Source organism: Thermobia domestica, chromosome 13, assembly GCF_964235325.1.
Source record: "Thermobia domestica chromosome 13, izTheDome1.hap1.1, whole genome shotgun sequence".
Lineage (NCBI taxonomy): Eukaryota > Metazoa > Arthropoda > Insecta > Zygentoma > Lepismatidae > Thermobia > Thermobia domestica.
In genome coordinates, this window is record NC_137466.1 from 133,627,406 (window position 1) to 133,648,711 (window position 21,306).

A 21,306-nucleotide genomic window follows, 5' to 3' on the forward strand; every position below is an offset into this window, starting at 1 on the left:
TTCGGGCTTATTTCAGGCATACCTGATTATCATGGGCCGGACTCGGGCCTAAATGCTAAACTATATTTCGGACTCGGGTCGGGCCTTACATTATAAATTCACCGACCGGGCCGGGCTCGAGCTAAACATTTCGGCCCGTGCAGACCTCTAGCTGGCGAACTGGTGGCCGCCAGAGTTAATAGCGGCTACTTCCATAGATTTTTGTACTTCTATGGGGTAATGTCCGAATCTTAAACAAATTTTATTCTGCGACTGAACACAAGAAGAAAACTCTCTTGCCTTTTAAAAAATAAAATTCCAAGTTAAGAAACATGTGAAATTTAAAAAAAAAAATCATAAAGGCCTATGTGAACTTAATCAGTAGTATTATACTATTAACTTATTTCTTCATAAGGAAAAGAAGATAAAGATTAATATGGACGAATATTTTGAAAATGATAGGGTAGGTACTATCAGCACTTTATATCTTATTGAACGTTGCCAGTGGTAACATTTACCTCGATACTTCTTGTATTAAAGAACTGACTTATAAGGCTACACACGCATTCACTCGTAGCCTACATACTATCATTGCATTGTAATATCGCTCTGATATAAGAAAAAAGTAGATCCTTAACAAAAGCAGTGTTTACACTGAGAATATGAAATTAAGTTCCTTTCAAGATTTAATATTTATAAAGACAATATATTTTCTTTATTTTATAGGTTCGTCGATTGAGCCTCAGAAGATATCTTCTCGTATTGCATTTTTATTCCTCTTTGTGTTATCTGTGTTCCTCTTTACATCATATTCCGCATGCATTGTCTCTCTTCTGCAAACATCCAGTTCTGCTATTAGTACGCTCGATGATTTAGTCAAAGGACCTCATCAAATTGGAATACAAGATACTTTATACAATCATGTATACCCAAATGTAAGTAAAGAATTTATGTTATTCAAAAAATTAAGATAAAAAAATAAATCATGTAGATCAGGGTTTCTCTACCTGGTACGCGTAAACTGATGATACTCGAAACGCTGTTCTCAGTACGAACAATTTATGGAAGTATTATTAATTAATATGCTTTGGCGATACCCCTATGAAAGGTTGAGAACCTCTAAAGAACTTTACAGAAAATAAATTACAGAAGTCTTTATCTGTTTTCCTAACAAAAATATCGTTTTAAGAGTCCAGCTTTAACAAAGGAAAGGAAAGTAAATCGTCTTATGCACAGCAAAATTTATTCAGGTTTTGTTTTATTTTCTGCTAGGTTTAATCTGTCCTTTGCAAGTAAATGTGATTTTACTTTGTTCCCTAAAATATGGTTCCCTCTCAATCTCCTCTGCAAAAGACGGATCGGATGAATCACAGAAAACCAGAAATTTGTCATACCAGAAAACAGCAGGATGTTTTCAAATATTCTTGCTTTTACCTTGCTGACTTCAATGAGATTTTCATAAGTTGTCCTTAGTTTCAGCTCCAAGAAATGTAACTGTGTAGAGGTATGTTTCAAAGATACTCGAATTGGCAGTGAAACAACTAGCAAATCGCGTGTAACAGATTGTTAATCATTGTAGTCTGTTTGTAGTTACGACATTTTCCCCGCCTCTATCACTTATTTAATCGTTCTAAATTAAAAATATAAATAATGTATCACTTTTGCGACTTAAAATTACTGTATTAAAATTACCGCTTTTCTGTATTATAGCTATTTTGTGCATCTACAACGAAATTATCATATACATACTGCAACATTATTGTTCAATTTCCACACCTAATTGTGGCAAAAATCCAGACGGGGAGGAGAAGCAGACCTAAATATAATTCGTAAGGATCTAGGATCATTTTCTCGGACTTAGTGTCTGAAAGGCAGGTGCACTTTTTGTAACCAGAACTGTATCATAAAAAAATGAGATATTGTAGATGCTACTATTGATCTGTTAGTAATTGATTCTGTGATTCCAGTGAAGCAAATGTTATATGGCGCTTTCAGTTTAGAAATGATCTGCAGTTTAGAATTACTACTTTAGAAATGTGACAATTTGTATACAGATTTAACTTTGTAAAGGAATACATTAGGTAGTATATTTATGTTACTTATCTTGGTAATATGAGATAACGCTCATAGAAAATACAATTGAAAAATTATATATAAAGTGTAATTCTCTGTAAATAATTCCGAATTTAAAGAAACACTATATCTTGCTATTCCAGGAAACCTCAAATAAATTGGTTCATGGTTTATATAAGAAATCAAAGGGATTTATTTCAGTCCCAGATGGCGTTGAATTGCTGAGGAGGAAACTGTTTGCTTTCCATGTAGATGTATCTCGAGCTTACAGATTTATGAGCCAATTTTTCCTGGAACATGAAAAATGTGGATTCAAAGAGCTCCAGATGTATCCCTACACTGTCCTTGGCATTCCAGTGAAGAAAAGATCACCATACAAAGAACATGTGGCACAGGGGTAAGCATTTCCATGGAATAAAATTTCTTACACTATCAGATTAAAGTATTTAGAAATAATATGTAAGCATTGAAAAATAATATGTGATTATTTAACTGTAATTCTTCATACTCCAAATTTTTCCAACCACACCAGTAAATCAAAGTAAACCATGTTAATATGTTATTTCATTAAATGGTGGAATCCTATTAGAAATACGAGCTCCCTAGTGGCTAAGCAGTTAGCGAACGCATATGGTTCAGATCTCACGTTAAGCTGTAGGTCCAAGTCTCACATTGCCTCGCTGGTGAAAGAGGCACTAAACTGAAAATCAAATCAAACCTATTAAAAACAAGTTTTAAAAAAATCATATAACACATTCTATATTCTATAACCTCTTCATGTAACATATTTATTTTGCAATCAATAACTAGCTTTGAATTAGAAAAGAATTGAAGATTTATTAAAAATATTTTTAGAAATTCAGTCAATATTATATTTGAACCTCGTATATGGGAGCTTAGTTGTTAAATATTGTATTCACAAATTCTTAATAGTACATTTCCATTGTAATTTAACCATTACAAAATTATTTAATTATCATTCATTTGTACTTAACATAATCTCATTTTGGACAACAGACATCAAATGTAATGTTTTATTTAACATGGTTACGTTAACATCTATGCCCTAAGTATACAATTATTTGTCATTTCCATTCCACAACATATTTGTGCAAGAATTACACGTTCATACAACAGTTACAATATATCATTTGCCACTGAGGCGTTGAAAATTCTAGTGGGAAGTGGCCACAATGATTGATTTGAATTTACATATTTTGTTAGCAGCGATGTTTCATTCATACTCCAAGTTGTTCGAGGTTTGGAACGTTCTGACTGTGAGGGACTCTGAGGACTGAACTTAAAATAAAGGAGAGAATGTTCAATATTTATAACAATAATTTTGTCGCTACTGTTGGTTGGTTCGATGATTTGGAATTTAACGTTCCGTTCAGCACCGAGACTGTAAGAGACGTGGACCTACAGATTAACGTGGGATCCGGATCACGTGTGTTCCCATTGGGAATCAAACCCCGTCCTTCACGCCGAAGGCGCGTACGCAAAACCTTATAGCCACGAGGGAGTTCTCCTCGTTATTGTTGTTAAGTGAAACTGTACTTCATTTAATGCATTCTTCATTAACGTTTAGAAACGTAACAATATATGTTTCATTAACATTTAATAATTTCAGGCTTAGGTGGTTGAAGGAAGTCGGGATAATTGCAAGAGAATTTAAAAGAAGAGTTTCGCAGAAACCTGTTTGCAGTGGTTCAGGTTCTGGTTTCATAAGTGTTGGCATTGTGGACTTCTATCCTGCGATTCTTGTATTCGTTTGTGGAACGTTGTGTTCAATGGTGGTTCTCATCTTTGAAATAATATGGCATAACAGGTAATATTGCGTATGATGGTATGCAAATGATAGAACTGTAAAAAGAAATACCGAAACCTGTATCGATATTTTTGAACACCGAAAATACCGAACCATACTGAAAACCGAAAATACACAACTATATTGAAAACTGAAAATACCGAACCATGACAAAAACCAAAATATACCGAAATGTGGAAGTACGGATCAATATCTGTATGATCTTTTTTTTACGATTTTTATTTATTTTCTCTCTTGATAAGGCAGAAACCTAATCTATTTTTTTCTTTCTACTCTACATTTAAATACAGTAGAGCGTCGATTATTTGAAGTAATTGGGGGACATGGGTGTTCGGAAAACTGGTTTGTTCGGATAATCGAACTGTACATGTTTATTTGCCATGCGCGGAGCGGCACGCCTCAACTCTAAGCTGGCGCAGCTGTTGCTATAAACAGCTTTGATACTGCCGCTACTTCTACAGCCAGTGCCAAACCGACAGAAGTGTGCTGATTGTTGAAACACAGCGACTGGTGGCTTGGCCGGTCAGCAGCCCCTTATGAAGGCCCCATTAGAAGCAATGTTCCGCCAGCGGTGGCTCAGTGCGGTGACTACTGTGGGAAACTTGGTTTGGGAGTGAGGGGGATGATGGACGGTAGGGTGGGAAAGTAACAGGTGCGAGCGAGTACACAGTTCGGTTGACCGACGTTCGGATAATCGACACTCTACTGTATATTATAGGCCTATGTATATTATCTTATTATATTTCTTGTATTATGATACAGATGTATTTTATCAAATTGGAATTCTTGATTCTTTCTATTTCTTTCTTTTCTAAATAAAGTTACATATTCTCAATGAACGTGGACCTATAGCATAACGTACGATCCGAACCATGGGCTCTAACCGGGAATGAACCCGGGCCTTTCCCGACGATGACGTGTATGTTAACCACAGAAAGTCTAGAGAGCTCTTATACAGAGGTTTAATGGGAAGCATACCAGTGCTGTATTCCTAAAATTTTCACAGGGTATACACTGTTTTCTTGTAAACATCTATAATTGGCATAAAATATATAGCTATATGACAATAGAGGAGGCATGTTTAAAATTACAATATAAAACGCACATATTAATATTTCCATTAAAATATGAATGTCTGAGACACTGTTCCATAGTCTAAATTCATTTTGTGCTACTTTTCTTATTAATAGTCCTTAGATAAATCACTCCATTAATAACATAAATGGGTGTAGATACACAGAATAAATCGACATATTCCGAAAAGGAACAGAGAAAATCGTGCCCAATATGCCACAAAGAATTAAGAAATTTGTGGTGAGTGGGGTGGAAATACGTATATCACAGGTAAACAAAAATTTCTTACTAATATTCAATGATCAAAATAACACGAACTTGGACAGAGATAGAGTTCACGTATTGTTTTTCATTTTGACTATCTCTGTCTCCCTTTTGTAATCTTCCCTCGCGGCTATATCATTAGTAGAGCAACCCAAAACCATAAAAAGCATGATAGCAATTTAGACATATGGTTGGTACCTTGAACATGGTTGTGGTTATTTAAGGGTCCAGAAGAAACTAATTTTAAAAGCATAATTTTACAAAAAAAAGCATAAAGCATAATTTACAATATATAGCACAATTCTTGGGAAATTCTGTTTAACTGCAACTTTAACGTACTGTATTAATATTTTTTTTAAACCAATATTTACAATGCAAAATCTTTGAGAACGTAACAATGCAACAATGAAAAGCTTATTTTTATTTTGGTGTAATCCTTTGATGTGGAGAAAAGAAAAATGGAAAAGAAGAAGAAAACTTTCCACCAACAGTGAATAGTACACAAGAACTCCACTATGTGTGCCTCTTGATCTTGGGCACTTTCTGTACTTTTTGTGGCATCTTTTAGTTTCCCTTTCTGTATATGTGCACCTCTAAAGAGTACACAAGTGACAAAAAAAAAGTGACTCCAGTAAAGCATATCTCTTTACAGTGTATTAAGTAGAAAGTTTATTGAATATGAAAGAAACTGGTTGCATGAAATATTAATAAACACATCAAGATATTTAGTATATTTATTGTATAGTAAATATTATATCTAGGTACATTATATACGATTAATGTGAAACAGTGATTGAAATTAACAATAAAGCATAATTTGGAAAACAATGAAGCATAATTAAACAAAAAATAAAGCATAATGTGGGTTGTTCTAATCATGAGCGTATGTGTCTTCAAGGTGGAAGACATGTGTTCAATTTTCGAGGGAAGCTTAGGTCCATATTTCATATAGCCTCGATGCTGCAAGAGACGCCAAACTCCAATCCTATCTTCTTAATTTCTTTTGTGATCGTAGAGGAGTTAGAAAAAAAAATCAATTTTTGCTCATGATCGACATACTTGAACAGTAGAAAAGATTAGAATAGAAAAGAAAAGTGATATAGTCACTTTATCATTTGAGTCATGACCCGATTAAATAAATAAGTAAGCAAACATACACGAAACAAAAATACTATATGCCTTGAGGCAGAAAGTATACTCTAATGACTAATATTAAGCAGAGGCTGCACCGTGTATACTACCGTATATCTTCGACTACAACCCAGAGTATACCCACCTAATATTTTTATAGTCCAGCACATGCTCATCTCAAGTTTACGAAAGAATGAGCATATTACAGAGATTAGTACACGCTACATTTTTAAAGGAATAGGAATATTTTAAAAATAATATTACATGTAACTACAAACTTCCTTTTTTAGAGTTTATATTCAGAATTATACCATTCATAACCTTACAATAAAGACTTCAAATCAATTAATACTGGTAAAGGAAGGAAGGGTTATGTGTTTGTTTAGTATAATTTTTCGATCTGTATGAATGAAGAGTATTTTGACGGATATGGCTAAACTTGTGTACAGATCTCTTTAAAGCGGCTTTTTTTTTAACAGATAAAAGCCTTTCCCACTTTTAACTTCTAATTGCATCCCTCATATCTTACACCTATAAGAAATGATTGAATTACTAGCCTTTTTCGTACGGAAAGAATTTAATATGACCATCTTCTGTCAAGAAACTTTATTGTTTTATAATGTAGTGTAGTTTATGCTGGAAAGCGAGTAAGCATGTTAATTCAACAACAATATGATTGCTTTTATCGTGTAACTGATATTCGTTGACAGCTAATAAATTAAATTCAGTTGTAGAAAAATGTGAATATTTAGTTGTTGTGTTTCAGAGAAGTTTAAATAACGAACGAGTGAGTTTTGTTATCCTGCGATGTGTTAGAATTCTAACATTTCGAAACTCCATAACACTAAAGTGACAACATGGTGTTACAGATAGCAGTATTTAGCTCGGTAAAATGTACGTTCAATTTTGCTATATGTAGTGGAAGTCCAGTCTCGACATAGGTCCTACCATCTCCTAAATAACACTTTCTGAAACAGCCACTGATTTTTAAAAAAATGATGAGTTCGTTATTTTTATCATGATTAACACCATCAACCTTAGTAATATTTTAAAAGCTAGAATCTGAAGAATATAAACTCTAAGAAGGTGCAGAGAAGTGTTTAGTGTTCTTGTTTTGCAATCCAAAGGTCCACCCTCAAATCCGGAGACCGGCCATCATTTTTTTAAACCGAATAAAAAAAGTGACCAAACTAAAATTAAAGAACAAAATAAGACTCAGACTAAAAATAAGCATTTTAACACAAAGGAAAATCGCTTTCCAAGCCTACAGCAATAGGAATCTTCTTCTTTTTTTAAAATTGTGTACCTTAATTTAGTCTTTTTTCTTACAGATTTCGTCATTTACAAGATACCGGAATGGTATCTATAATAGGTTTTAACAAGAAGATTATTGAAAGAACTAGAAACAAATTTCGAAGAACTGATTCATCTGACTAAGTGAAAATAAAAGAAAGAAAAACCAGGCAGTGAGATCACTGGGATAAACAGAACATAAAATGTTATAGGCATATAACACTGTACTTTCTGAGGCTAATAAATGTTCTATGAGACAAATTGAACATTAATTATACTGTTGCATAGTGATGACTTCTTGTATATAAAAGATTGTAGAATAGTAAATAAAATATTTATTATCCCCATATTGTTTTTGTTTTTACTTCAATATTTTCTATAATTGAGTATCTCATTCTAAGTGTTCAAAATCATCATTTTCATCATCATCACCATAGTTATTCTACCATTATTGGTAAGTCAGTTACCGTAGCTGAGAAATTTCCATGCTGTACGATCTTTCGCTAACCTCTTCGTCTTCACGTACGATTTTTGTGTTTTGCTATCGTCCATTAATTGTAGTCTCCTTCGCCCCCTCCCTCTCTTTCTTGAGCTTCTCCGTGGCTAAGCGGTTAGCGTACGCGCCTTTGGCGTGGGAGACCCGGGTTCGATTCCCGGTGGGAGCTCATGTGGTTCGGATTCCACGTTAATCAGTAGGTCCACATCTCATATAGCCTCGCTGCTGAAAGGGACGCTAAACTAAAATCAACTCAACTTCCTCTCTTTCTTGCCACCATACCCTCTAGCATGTCCCTCATGATACATTTCCTTTTTAGCCAATGTCCCAACCTCCTTCTCTTCCTCTTCTTAATAATGTCTAAAATTATTCTCTTTTCCCCCACCATTTCTAACACCCTCTCATTAGTTTTCCTCTCGACCCAGCTAATTTTCTCCATTCTTCTCCACACCAACATTTCGAAAGCTTCCAGTCACTTTTCATATTTTTTTCGTAACTCTTTGTTCAAGTTTCCACAAAATAGTATTTTGTTCCTCCTAAAGGCTTCTTTCGACATTCATATCCTTGCATTTATTTCACCTTCACACTTCATATTATCACTAATAATATTATCCAGGTATTGAAAACAAGATGTTCATAGTGTCGCATAAATGTAATTAAATAATAAAGTATATTTAAGACTGTATTATTTAATTACATTTATGCTATTAAATAATGCAGAAGAAGAAAGAAAAGCACTTCTATGGGATTTTACTTGTTACGACACCTTCGCCCCTTCAAATCTACATTCTTCCTCACCACAAGCTGGCAACGTGGCTGCTCGCCGGGAAACAGAAAAACGCAAGAAGTACAGCCATTCACTCGACAAATATCATTTTGTCGCTATAGCTATTGAATCAGGTGGTTCATGGGTCCCGAAGGCCTTAACTTTATAAAAGAAGTCGGTCACCGCATTTGTTTATCGTCAGAAGACGCTAGAGCAACCTATTTTCTACTACAACGCATCAGTATAGCAGTACAAAGAGGGAACGTTGCAACAATTTTGGGAACGCTACCATCTGGTACGGAACTGGGAGAGATCTTTTTTCTGTAATCTCGGCGAAAGTTTGAAAGTGCTGTTACAAAGCCTATCACAATAATGTATATTATTTGATAAATATATTTTTGTTAGAAGTATATTTAAGGGTAAAAAATAAAGCAATTTATCTGTTCTTACCGCGCAGACTACAGGAAGAGAATCTTTATGTATATGGGACAAAGTGAAACGATGAATCATGTACTGAATATACAAACATGTATGTTAGACTAGGAAGCTTTCAAAAATTCAGAAAAAAATATTCTAATTATTTGTGCAAGATTGTGCAACAAATATTCTTGTCTGTGTAACTATATCTATAGAATTCCCCTTATTTTAAAATTCCGACTTAACTTGATGTGAAGCAGGAACAACTACTATTCCAAAAAATCAATATTTGTTAATTCTAATGATCTTAAGATTTTCCTTTTTGGTGCAAAAATTCCTGTTTATGAAAACATATTTTAAAAAAGTCGCTATTTTAAAATGACAGTTCCAGTTTGATGTCACACTAGTAGCCACTACAATGCGAAAAACAATCATACTAGTTTTTGACCTTTAGATATATATTTGTTTATTTGTTTTGGATTGTAACCTCGTCGTGGCCACAGGAGCATCATTTCAGATTTTGCTTGGTGGGGGGCAAGACCCCTTGATTTAAGTAAAATTTCTCATTTTTCACTGATTTACTACTATTCTTTTGATAAAACCTATATAAATCTCAAATTCAGGGGGGGGGCAATTGCCCCTCCCTGCCCCCCTTAAATGACGCCCCTGCGTGGCCAACCCTCTCAGATAAAGAGAGAAGCCCAAGATGCAGAAGTAGCTCCTCGCAAATGTAATGCATTTCGTTATATTCATTCTGTCTGCCAGTATCATTGGAAGAATTAAATCATTGATTTTCAAAGGCAGTGTACTTCCTCATACTCTTTTCTACTGCAGGATGATAGGCATAAGTGATGATGGTAATGAAAATCATCTACCGGTTAATATGAGATGCCATCAGGCGTAGTCACTATACACTCCCAAATGGATCAATAACATGGACCATTGGGCCTAGGAATGTACATAAAGTCTCACCACGATACCTTTGATCGTTTGAGGTAGGCTATTGTTGCCGCCCTTACCGGAAGAATGCAAATGGTGCCTTGCAAATCACAATATCCACCTGATACGGATGGTCTATATCAGTTATATGTTCTGGTAATGTACTATGGTTTACCGCTACCGTTAAGTAAAATAAGCAGAGCATTAACTCCTGTTGCCCCTACCAAGGAAGGGAAGCCTTTAAGATACCTCCGACATGTGCTACTAATGCGTTCCGTTGGATCCGGAAGGTGGAAGTCCCGGAGATACATTTTTAGTAATTCATACATGTGTCACCAAGGAAGCATTATGACAGCATTTTGTCTTCTCATAATCTTATTTGGTGCTGGATTGTGCAACTAACAACCTTATTTTCACAAGGCAACTACGCAGTTATAACCATTTGAAAAAATAGATAAGCAACAACTAATACTAATCGACATCTGTTCAAATTAGTGACATGTACATTATATTGTGTCAACATTGAATAATTTCTACGAAAGTAATCGCACATTGTGTTTTATATATACATGGATTGTACAGGAAAACTTTGGTTTATGCAATTATGATTACCAAGTTATAGTAGTAATTTCAAAATGTTGAATTCAGTTTGACTCCAGGTCTCAATCACAACCAATAGGGCTAATAGGAATATTCTGAAGAAAACATACAATATATTTTTATCAAAGTCCAATAATTTTTACGAACTTTATGTTAGAAAATTTCATTGTGCAGTGAAACCTCTACTAACGGACACCTCTGTAAAGCGGACACCTCCCATAACGGACATATTTTGTAATCCCCAAACACTGTAATAGGAAAAAACATATTGGCAAACCTCTCTAAAGCGGACACTCTCTAGTACGGACACGGACAGTCTTTTCTGTCTTTAATAGGTACTATTTACCTCCGTATTACGGACACTTTCTCTAGAAACAAGTTGAAAAGTACAGTAAAAATACATTTTTAGTAATTCATACATGTGTCACCAAGGAAGCATTATGACAGCATTTTGTCTTCTCAACTGTCTGCTTGCAATCCAGACGAAACGCCTCTGTTTAACCACACTCTCATGTCTTTTTCTTGCATCTCACTCCCACCCAAGCTGTTTTAGACACAAAAGTGATTGAAAATTGTCCGCCGTTTGGAATGATATGCTATTTTACTGTCCCGCTGGAATCTCTAACCAAGCAAAAGACAAGTTTGGTATTTTTGCCGCGGGCACGCATATTGTCCCAAAAAAGACACTACTAGACTGTAATTAACCACAAATTAAAGCGACACACTGAAAACCTAGCAAAGTGATAAGTGTAAAGTGCAGAGAACTATAACATCTTATTTCCATGTTATCCCTCGAACACAGAGTATTGGATGGCGGAAGATAATGTAGGTACAGTAACATTTTGGCAACATTCGTAAATATATGATTCATGCAAAAAATATTTGTTTCGAATTGCATATTACCTTGTTTACTCATTTACGTAAGAAAAGATTGAAACCTCCCTAAAGCGGACACCTCTCTATACCGGACATTTTTTTATTCCCCACGGCTGTCCGCTTTAGAGAGGTTTCACTGTATATAAATGTACAGATTTCTAACATTTTACTCCCTTATTTGTGATGCTTTACCGGAAACAATAGATTTCTTTCGGAAAGTTTAACAAAGGTAAGGCACATACTAGGTTTAATTAAAATCGGGTAGCTTTAACGAGAGTTTTCGTAATACAGACAGCCGGATAGATAGACAGAAGACAGACTTACAAGTAACGAACTTACAAACCTTTATGCTTGCTTCAATTATTGGAGATGGTTAACAGGAGGAACACTGCAGTTAAGATAATTTTTGAAGGAGTGATATTTTGAGAGACATATTAGAAGCTAAGACAGGAGGAAACGTAGAGAATGGAAGAAAACAAGAATAGAAAGTTGATTTTGAAGTGGAATTTTACTAACAAAGACTAGAGTGAGTGAACGCTTTCGATTTGGCAGCAAATGATTTGCTAATGATGATAGAATGATTATTGTGATAACTTCGATAGTGTCCTTTAATCTCATCTAATCCGAGCTTGCTTTTCTCAGCCATTAGTTCCTCCAAGATAAGAATTTCCGCCATTTTCGGCGAAATGAGGATTTTCATCTTGCCCAATTCCATCTCACTTAAAATGGTACCAAGGGAGTTTTTGTGTAAAAGAGAGAGTTTCTGAACTATATTATTAGCCATTACTACTAAAAAATTGTGAAATCATAGAGCAAGATCACAATTACTCGTTGACCTTTCGTTGACTGTGATGAATTGTTGAATGCAGGTAAGTAAATACCCCCTCAAAAAAGCGTAACTTTGGAGAGCTAGCTTCTATGCCACAATTAATTAAAAAAAAAAAAAAAAAAAACAAGTAAATGTTTGTACTGACAACATACATAAACAACGCAACATTTTGATATAACCAGAATAAACGGATTTCAAATCACCGTTTAAGATTAATTACACTTGTAGAGATTAATTATAGTTAGTCGTATTAATAGAGGTTTTACGCTCTATTATACCAACTTACACAATTAGAACCTCACTAGCTGTGGTTGAAATTGTTCAAGTATAAGCAGATCCAAGGGGTAAATTCCACTAAATTTCTAATTTTCCGTACTTAAATATTACGGTAAAAATTTTCTTGATAACTTTCACAAAAAATTCTATTTTGATGCAATATGGTTTATATTTTTCTGTAGTTTCAAATAATCTCCACAGTTTGAAAATTAAAATGTCTGTAATGAACGATAAATTTATGTCCTAACACCATTTAACAATATTTTGCATGATAATTTTCGTTAATATATACAATTTTATCACAAATCTATGTAAAATAATTTCCTCAAATAAATCACACACCTACTTTTAGATTTTAAAATGTTGATCAAAAGAGTAAGTGAATTACACGAGTTAATACCATAATATATTTCTCCATAGTTTATGTTGGAAAATTGTCCTGGAGGTTTAAGTTCAAACTTTTTAACGTGAAGTACACTTTACCCTTTTACCTTAGTTTACTCCTTTGTTATTGATAGATTGCAACATCGAATAACCAAACTATTTCTGAAAGTTGAAGGGAGGCAGATACCAAATTTCCTTAAAATTGGATACGATTTTTCGACTGTTGTTGTAAAATAATGACAATCGAGTCGAATAGTAGAAGCTTCGTTTCGCTCGCTTCTATAAACGAATCCATTCTTTATAGTCCGGGGGAGAAGTTAATGAACCATGATATATATATATATATATATATATATATATATATATATATATTTATATATAAGGTTTTTCAGCTGATCTTATATGATTTTGGGGTCCTGATTTCGAATCCGATGAGTGCCACTCTGTAAACCTTGGGACAACTTCGCATACGGGAGGTAAAGACAGGTGGTCTTTTACTTTCCATGTCTTAAATTACTGGATTATTTCGGCATAATTTCATTTTTCTCCTATCCTATTGACAGTAAAATGCTAATTCATACAGTGTTATAAATAACCATACTAGTAACCAATTAACAGAATTTGATAATTTTCTCTCAAATGTCAGAGTTGCTAACTATCAATAAAATTTACAGAAATAATTTTTATACAAAATGATTTATTTTATAAACTTTTCACGTAGAAAATGTTAAGAACAAGAGAAGTATATATATATATATATATATATATATATATATATATATATATATATATATATATATATATATATATATATATATATATATATATATATATATATATATATATATCTTGTAAACCATTTCCAATTTGTCTCTTAATCATTTGTGAATAGCCTTAAACGTGTTCGTTGTGTAGAAATTCTACTTCCTCTCTTGAACGTCATAGTTGTCAAATATCACGGAATTACGTTTTTTTTTCGTATTTTGTGTTGAATTTTGTTATTAAAACGTTAAAGGAAAGAGATCTATGCAAGTATATGCAATATTTTTATTTACTCTTCATGTCACTTCGAATATGCTATAATCGTGGGAAAACTGGTTATTCGGGAAAGCTATAATTGTGACAGCGATATGAGAAATGTTTCTTTCGTAAAATGGAGAAATATTTTTCTTACTGTCTAATTTTAATTTTTCACGCAGTACAAGAAACGGAAACCAAACCAATTATGTTTTAGTAACAGTATCTGCATACTTACATGTTGTTGAAAGCATTAATGTGTGTTGTTTGGAAAAAAGAGAAGCAAAGTACAAAACTTTATCAGAATCAATGCACAGGGAAAGCGTGGACTCCTCTTCATCACTCTCTTCTGTTTGTTTTGGTCCATTCGTACACTCACTTTGACAGGTATAGAAGGATGTGCACTTCGATGACCTTTCAAGGCAACCACAACCACGATAGCATCCCGTTGTGCATGAGCAGCTAATTGAGTTCACTACTATATCAGGCGCTATTGGTGTATTTGCTGGCAACATATGAAGTACATATTCTTCTGCAGCATATGGCAAATATTTCCATCCGAAATCTCTTGGATCTAGATCAGGAGGATTAGTTTGTTCAACTGATTTGCATATGACTGTCTGAAGATCAGCGCGCTTATAATGCTCCAGTGCACCAGCAGTTGGAGTAAGCTTAGAAAAAGATGGCAGACTTGTGATTGTCTCTCTAGCCATCTTTTTCTTCCATAGTCCAGCTCGTAATCGTTTGGTAACGGTTTTCCAGCGTTGTATAACTGAGTAACAAACGTATCACATTGCTCTGCTCTTGGGCTTTCTTCAGCTTTGGGATTGCCAACTGGTTCAAGTGTGCCTCGAAACTTCGACAGAATGTTCAGCATTCAGTCTTTACCAATTCCAGCAAGAGATGAAGTAATAGCGCAGCCAGTTAAAGCATGGAGTGCCAGAATATTCACCATATGAAAATGTGCACTCTTGCACTGTGCACTCTTACAACTTCATTTACGTCAATTACTTCTCCGGATCCAGCGCATTTTTCCATTACGATTGCTGTAGTTAGCTTTTAAACATATACATGATATGCAAGTAACACTAGTACATCCATATCGTCATACTTTATCCGTATAGATTGGTTAGGATCATGTTTAGCCCCATAAGGATTACGTGCATCATATTTTCGTAGGCTTCTTCGTGTGTTGTTAGTTCACCCCATAGTCTTGCTCCCATTTCAATGGGAGATTATTGTGGTCCAGTGATAAGCAATCTATGAGATTCATGTATGCTAATCTCCATGAGCGATTCTGTGATTCAATGAAATAAGTTGTCTTTTCGTGTTCATTGACGTCAATACGAACGCTCTTTTGGGTAAAGGAGTTGATAATGGTATTTTATATTGTCTTGAATTTCCTTGTTGTCGCTTCCTTCTTGTTGCTGCTTTGATGCCATTCTCATCTTTCTGTCGAATACTACATGCAGAATATGGGCTTGTTTGAGCTCACTTTTTACCATTGTTGTGAAATGTTTTTACATATACTTCTACGTGCCAGAGCATTGCACAACCGTCAAGAATGACAGTTTGATGGGTGCTTACTAGCGATCTTGCTGATTTCATTACGGCAAGTTTGTGTTGAAGCACAGTTTTTGCGGTTTCTCACATTTCGCCCTTCTCATTAAACAGAGCAGTTGGAACTGGAGCAAATTCATGGTAAAGCACATCATCCACATTAATATCACGAGATGATATGAGCGGGCCTATTGTACGAAGATAAATAACACTGTGTCATTTATAATTATCAGTTGAGCCTAACTTCACAGATTTCGTAACGTCCAACATTTAGTCCTCTTGGAAATACTTTGGTGAAAACTTTCAGACCATTTACACACAAAGTCAGTCAGGTGCTGTGTTCCCACATTAACAGCGTCTTGTATGTTTAGTGCACTCTCACGCAATATTGGACCACTAAACGTACTATTAACTAAGCCCGTAGATGGATGGCTTTTGCTATCAAGGGTTTCGATACATGGTGACAAAAATTCACGATCTGCACAGTCAGAATTGATACGTGGACCTGTCTCTCCTTGTGATGGAAAACAGTCCTCATTTTCCAATTTCTTCATATCGTCTACGTCTTTTTGAATTTGACCAAACACGTTTAATGAAAGAACTCATACGGCTAACGTTTTTGGCTGCAGGAAAATTCAATTACACCAGCAAGTCCATGACCAAATTTTCGATAAACTGTTTAGTACATATTCCATTCCAGACAATCTTTTTGTGCTCACTACTTGTTCACCAGCAAGGAATTTTGAACCAGCCTGATTTTTCTCTGATATAAATTAATTTGATATCGCCTAAACAACACATAAGTTTGCATGTTCGTAATTTGAAAATTTTTCGTTTCCTTTAATGTGTAAAAAGTTACTATTGTAGTGTTATTACAAAGGGAGAAAAATGTAGTAACAGTACTACGTTGATAAAAGCAAAATTTCTAATAAAAGTTTGCTCTCAATTTTTGTCTCCCTTGCTCGTCTGAAATCATATGAAGAGTAAATAAAAAATATTGCATATACTTTGCGTAAATCTCTCGTTTACTTTTACGTTTTTGTCACTAAAAATTCGACTCAAAATACGAAAAAAATAATTCCGTCACAGTTGGCAACTATGACGTTCAAGAGAGGAAGTAGAAGTAGAAGTTTTGAAATACTCAGCAAGAAGTATCAATTGAAGCCTGGATAGGAAATCTTGTGCATAAATTATCAATTAAAGCCTGATGAACTGATGAGTTCTTATTTGTTTATAAATTTAATTTTTGTAATTACACATGAAGATTTGATGTCATTACCAAGTTCCCTCTCCCCTAGAAGGAAAAAGGGAACAAGATTCCAGGGAAGTGTTCAGAGGTGGATGGGAATTTCCCTCCTTCTTCCCCTTCAATTACCACACTGCTGTTTGTCATGGGGCAAACTACGATGAATTTCAATTAAATTATCATAGTATAATTATTTCCTTGATGAATTATCGATACTTTGTACTAATCATATTTAGAAGTCAAAAATTGTACTTCCCCATTTCAGTGAGTGTAGCTTTTATTCACAGGTCATATGAGAGTTCAAGGACTGTATATTTGGGATATATATGATACTTCTCTTGTTCTTAACATTTTCTACTTGAAAAGTTTGTAAAATAAAATATTCTGTATAAAAATTATTTCTGTAAATTTTATTGATAGTTGGCAACCCTAACATTTGTGAGAAAATGATCAAATTCTGTTAATTAGTTACTAGTATGATTATTTATAACATATGTATGAATTAGCATTCTACTGTCAATAGGATACGAGAAAGATGAAACTATGCTGAAGTAATCCAATAATTTAAGACATGGAAAGTTAGAGGAAATTTTCCCAAGTTTTACAGAGTGGCACTCATCGGATTCGAATTCAGCACCCCAAAATCATATAAGATCAGCTGAAAAACCTTAGATAGATAGATAGATAGATAGATAGATAGATAGATAGATAGATAGATTGATTGATATAGATATAGATATAGATATAGATAGATATAGGTATATATATAAAATCCTGGTACGGCTAAAAATTGCGTCTTCTTCCCCGGACTATTCCCATTTCCTTCAAAATTGCTGTTTTAAAATATAAAAGAGATCGCGTGACCACAGTTAATAGTTTTATTACACCACAAAGTATGTAAGTATATGTTTTAGTTTAACTTTTCAGAAGAAAAGTACAACAGAGTTCATTTATGCATACACTGAAAGGGAGCTTATTGATCCACTAGATAAATTGTAGCATCTGCGTACGATACAATGGCGTAATTACTTCTAATGATACTGCCTAAGACGTAAGGACTTGTTATCACAAAATAAGATCTCGAAGAATCTATTCTACTCCTTATTGCTTTGAACATTACAAAAATTTTGCATTTGTTTCTCTTCCTTGTAACTAAAGGTGAATCGATTCAAGAATACATTGGTTAAGAAAATGTCGAACAAAAAAGGAAGCTTATTTCTTTTATTCGTTTGCTACGTTTCAACCTCTTATGCTAAATATCATATTGCTATTCGGTTAATTGAAGATTTTCTGAAACTTAAACCAGCAGCTTCTATTTCAACGTTCACTTGCTGGAATGAGGGTAAGTTAACATTTCGTTTCTTGTTAACACGTTGACAGCCATGTGCACCATCGGTGATTCACGGTGGGTGTACTTTGTGGAGACATGTGCATCATATGTCACAGATTTTGCATCATTCTTTTTGAAGTCGTGTGAATCACTAGTGATGGACAAGTACATAAGTTTTAAATGGTGAAATATATTCTCCGTCCTCAGAAAGATGTTCGGTATTCTTGGTTTTCGGCTTGTGATAGTTTTTCCCCCAGAAATTATTTAATCATTTTGATAAATATTTTCCTCCAACAAAAATGGCCCCACGATGCACCTTACCCGATTTCACTCTGGCAGTCAACGTTAACAATTCATTAAGGTTTTTAGGGAACATTCAAAACTTTTCGCTATATCTAAGCTGTTTAGATATTCGCTAAAGTATATTTGTATTTGTATATATATTGACCTAGGTTTCTAATAAATATAATTACTTACAATGGTATAATTGTAAGGTTACCTTTTCGTCTAGTTAATCGTTACTAATAAATTGATGGTTCTTAAAATGCTCAAACGCACTTTTTAAAGGTTCGCTAACTCCATAAGGAATTCATTATTGAGAAAAAATGAAGATTGTCCAATAGAAGATAGAAAATAAGTGTTAATGATTCAATATCCGCAAATGTATAGTTGGAAGGTAAGAATGTACCGAAGATGTGGAAAAATTAAGGTAATCAAATTAAGAACCTGTGCACGAGCAACAAAGAAATGAAAGATATTCTACTGAAATGAAATGAAATCATTCAGCTTAACGTCCCACAATCATGCCTCTTTTAGACAAAGAGAGATCGATGACGTGAATGATGATGTAAGAATTGGTGGAATGATAATGTGTGGGAAAAAGGGAGTACCCGGAGAAAACCACGGAAATGATGTTGTCCACCTAAGATATTCTATTCAATGGCGTGTATAAAAGGTTCTTGCAATATCTCTAACATTAATCATTTCATATTTTATAAAGGAATACGGGTCCTATAAGGTAATTTGATGTGCAAAGGACACACCTAGATCATACTACCGGATTTATGATGTTTCCAAATTACATTTGTTGTTTAATATCACCGTACGTCAGTGATATTTTGCTAACAAAAAGCATAAACAATAAAGGGAGACCAATCCCGTTAAATTTAGCGTTCCACTACGATACACCGAGGCTAACGGAGATGGTGATGAATTTTAAAAAATGATAATATAAAGGTGAAAGAGTTAGAGCAAGAGCAAAGCAAATGGGAGAAGTTCGAGAAAAGTCACGCACACGGTGTTTGTACAACAACAAATCTACTTTGCATGAACGATCTTACGTTTCTTCACTAAATGCCCAAAGGGTTACTCCAGAACCCAAAGGTAGCGTACAGCGTACACCCCCACGAGGACATTTCCTACGTATTTCTAAGCATCTTCAAATGCTCTTATAACCTTTAAACTGACATTTAAAAAAAGCTTAAATTTTGGACAATGCAAATATTGTGCGGCAAAAATAGTTTTACATACTCTGCAAAACTACCAAATTAACAGTGTTGTCAATCCAGTGTTACTAACTATACCAATAATTATCATATCTCAGGAACGATTTGAGAAAACAAACTACTGTACAAAGCAGAATAATCTTTGCGTCCACAGGAAACCATCTACGTGATTAAATAAGATACTTATTTAAACACTGAGTCCGCAGAGATACAACAGTAAAGCACTTCCTTCTGTTACGTGGAGCTCCTACTTCCATCTCCGCTTGCATCAAATGGGTTCTGTGATGGATAAGTGTAGATTACCGGAGTTCTACCATTTTCTCCATCCTTTTTCATTATCATAATTGCCGTCTCCTTTAGTCTCAAAGCATAAACGTGGGACGTTAAATTAAAGAAATTAAAGATCTTTTTTAAATAAAAACTTTTAAGAAAAGACAAATTTTTAATCCTTTATAACTGTGTTCCTGTTTATTCGAAATCTGCCATATCATGATCACAGTTCGACACTAAGGTACGCGTATATCGGATGTACATTGCCCGTTTGCCTTATTTGTGCTATTACTGTTATACAGGCTTCTAAACTTTTAATACTTGTGATTGTGTAGCATTATAATTTTGAAATACCGATTTGTAATAAATGTAAAGTTGTAGTTTTGTTATCTTAAATATGAAATAAACTGACGTAGTGTTATTGGAAAAATATAACTTTGTAATGGGCTAGTAATACTGCTAATTTGATGGTATTGTTGAATATGTGAAATAATTTTTCCCGTATTGATATTTGTATTGTACAAACTCTCTCTTTTTTTTAAAATATTTACTAGTCTAAAAGTCATAGTCATTTCAAGCAAAATGGTTCATCATATATATATATAAGCATTTTTTTAAAATAACACAAAAATGCAATACCAAGGAGAAAGGAGCTTGTCCCCACATTTACAGAATACATAAAGGATGGCAGGAGAATGAAATTATGAGCAGCACATTCTGTGACATTTCACATATACCAACAATGACCACTTGAAACAGCAACAGAAAGAAAGCCAAAAAATAGAATTCAGTAGTTGTTGAATGAATGTTGGCGTAACATTAGCGTCTGGACAATTCATCGTTATTAAGCTTGTCAGAAATTTCTACGCTTCCGCGTTTGAGCTCAAAACAATATGCAACGTTACTGGGCATTTTCTCCCAAAATATTGATGGCCGTTTGGTGAAATACAGCTACAGCGATGTGAATCAATGGAATAATCTAGACGGCGGTGTCATACCACAAACCTAGAGAACAAGCTTCTTGTGACTATGGCTATGTCGAACTGGATATCCATATCTCGAACACTGGTACACAAACTTATGGTTGTTGTTCAGCATTTATGACCGCAAGAACAGTTTAAAATCATCTGGCTGAGCGGAGCATATTTACATA

The 21,306-nt window shown here is 34.4% G+C and overlaps 1 protein-coding gene across 1 annotated transcript in view; it reads left to right on the top strand.

Annotated features, from left to right (window-relative positions):
• LOC145667757 (uncharacterized) overlaps positions 1 to 21,306 on the top strand; it is a 147,102-nt gene that overhangs the window by 38,510 nt on the left and 87,286 nt on the right. Inside the window, exons 7-10 of the mRNA XM_081735199.1 lie at positions 706 to 914; positions 2,196 to 2,449; positions 3,683 to 3,880; positions 8,681 to 8,733. Coding sequence (XP_081591325.1) covers positions 706 to 914; positions 2,196 to 2,449; positions 3,683 to 3,880; positions 8,681 to 8,733 — 714 coding nt within the window. The remainder of the gene's footprint in view (positions 1 to 705; positions 915 to 2,195; positions 2,450 to 3,682; positions 3,881 to 8,680; positions 8,734 to 21,306) is intronic.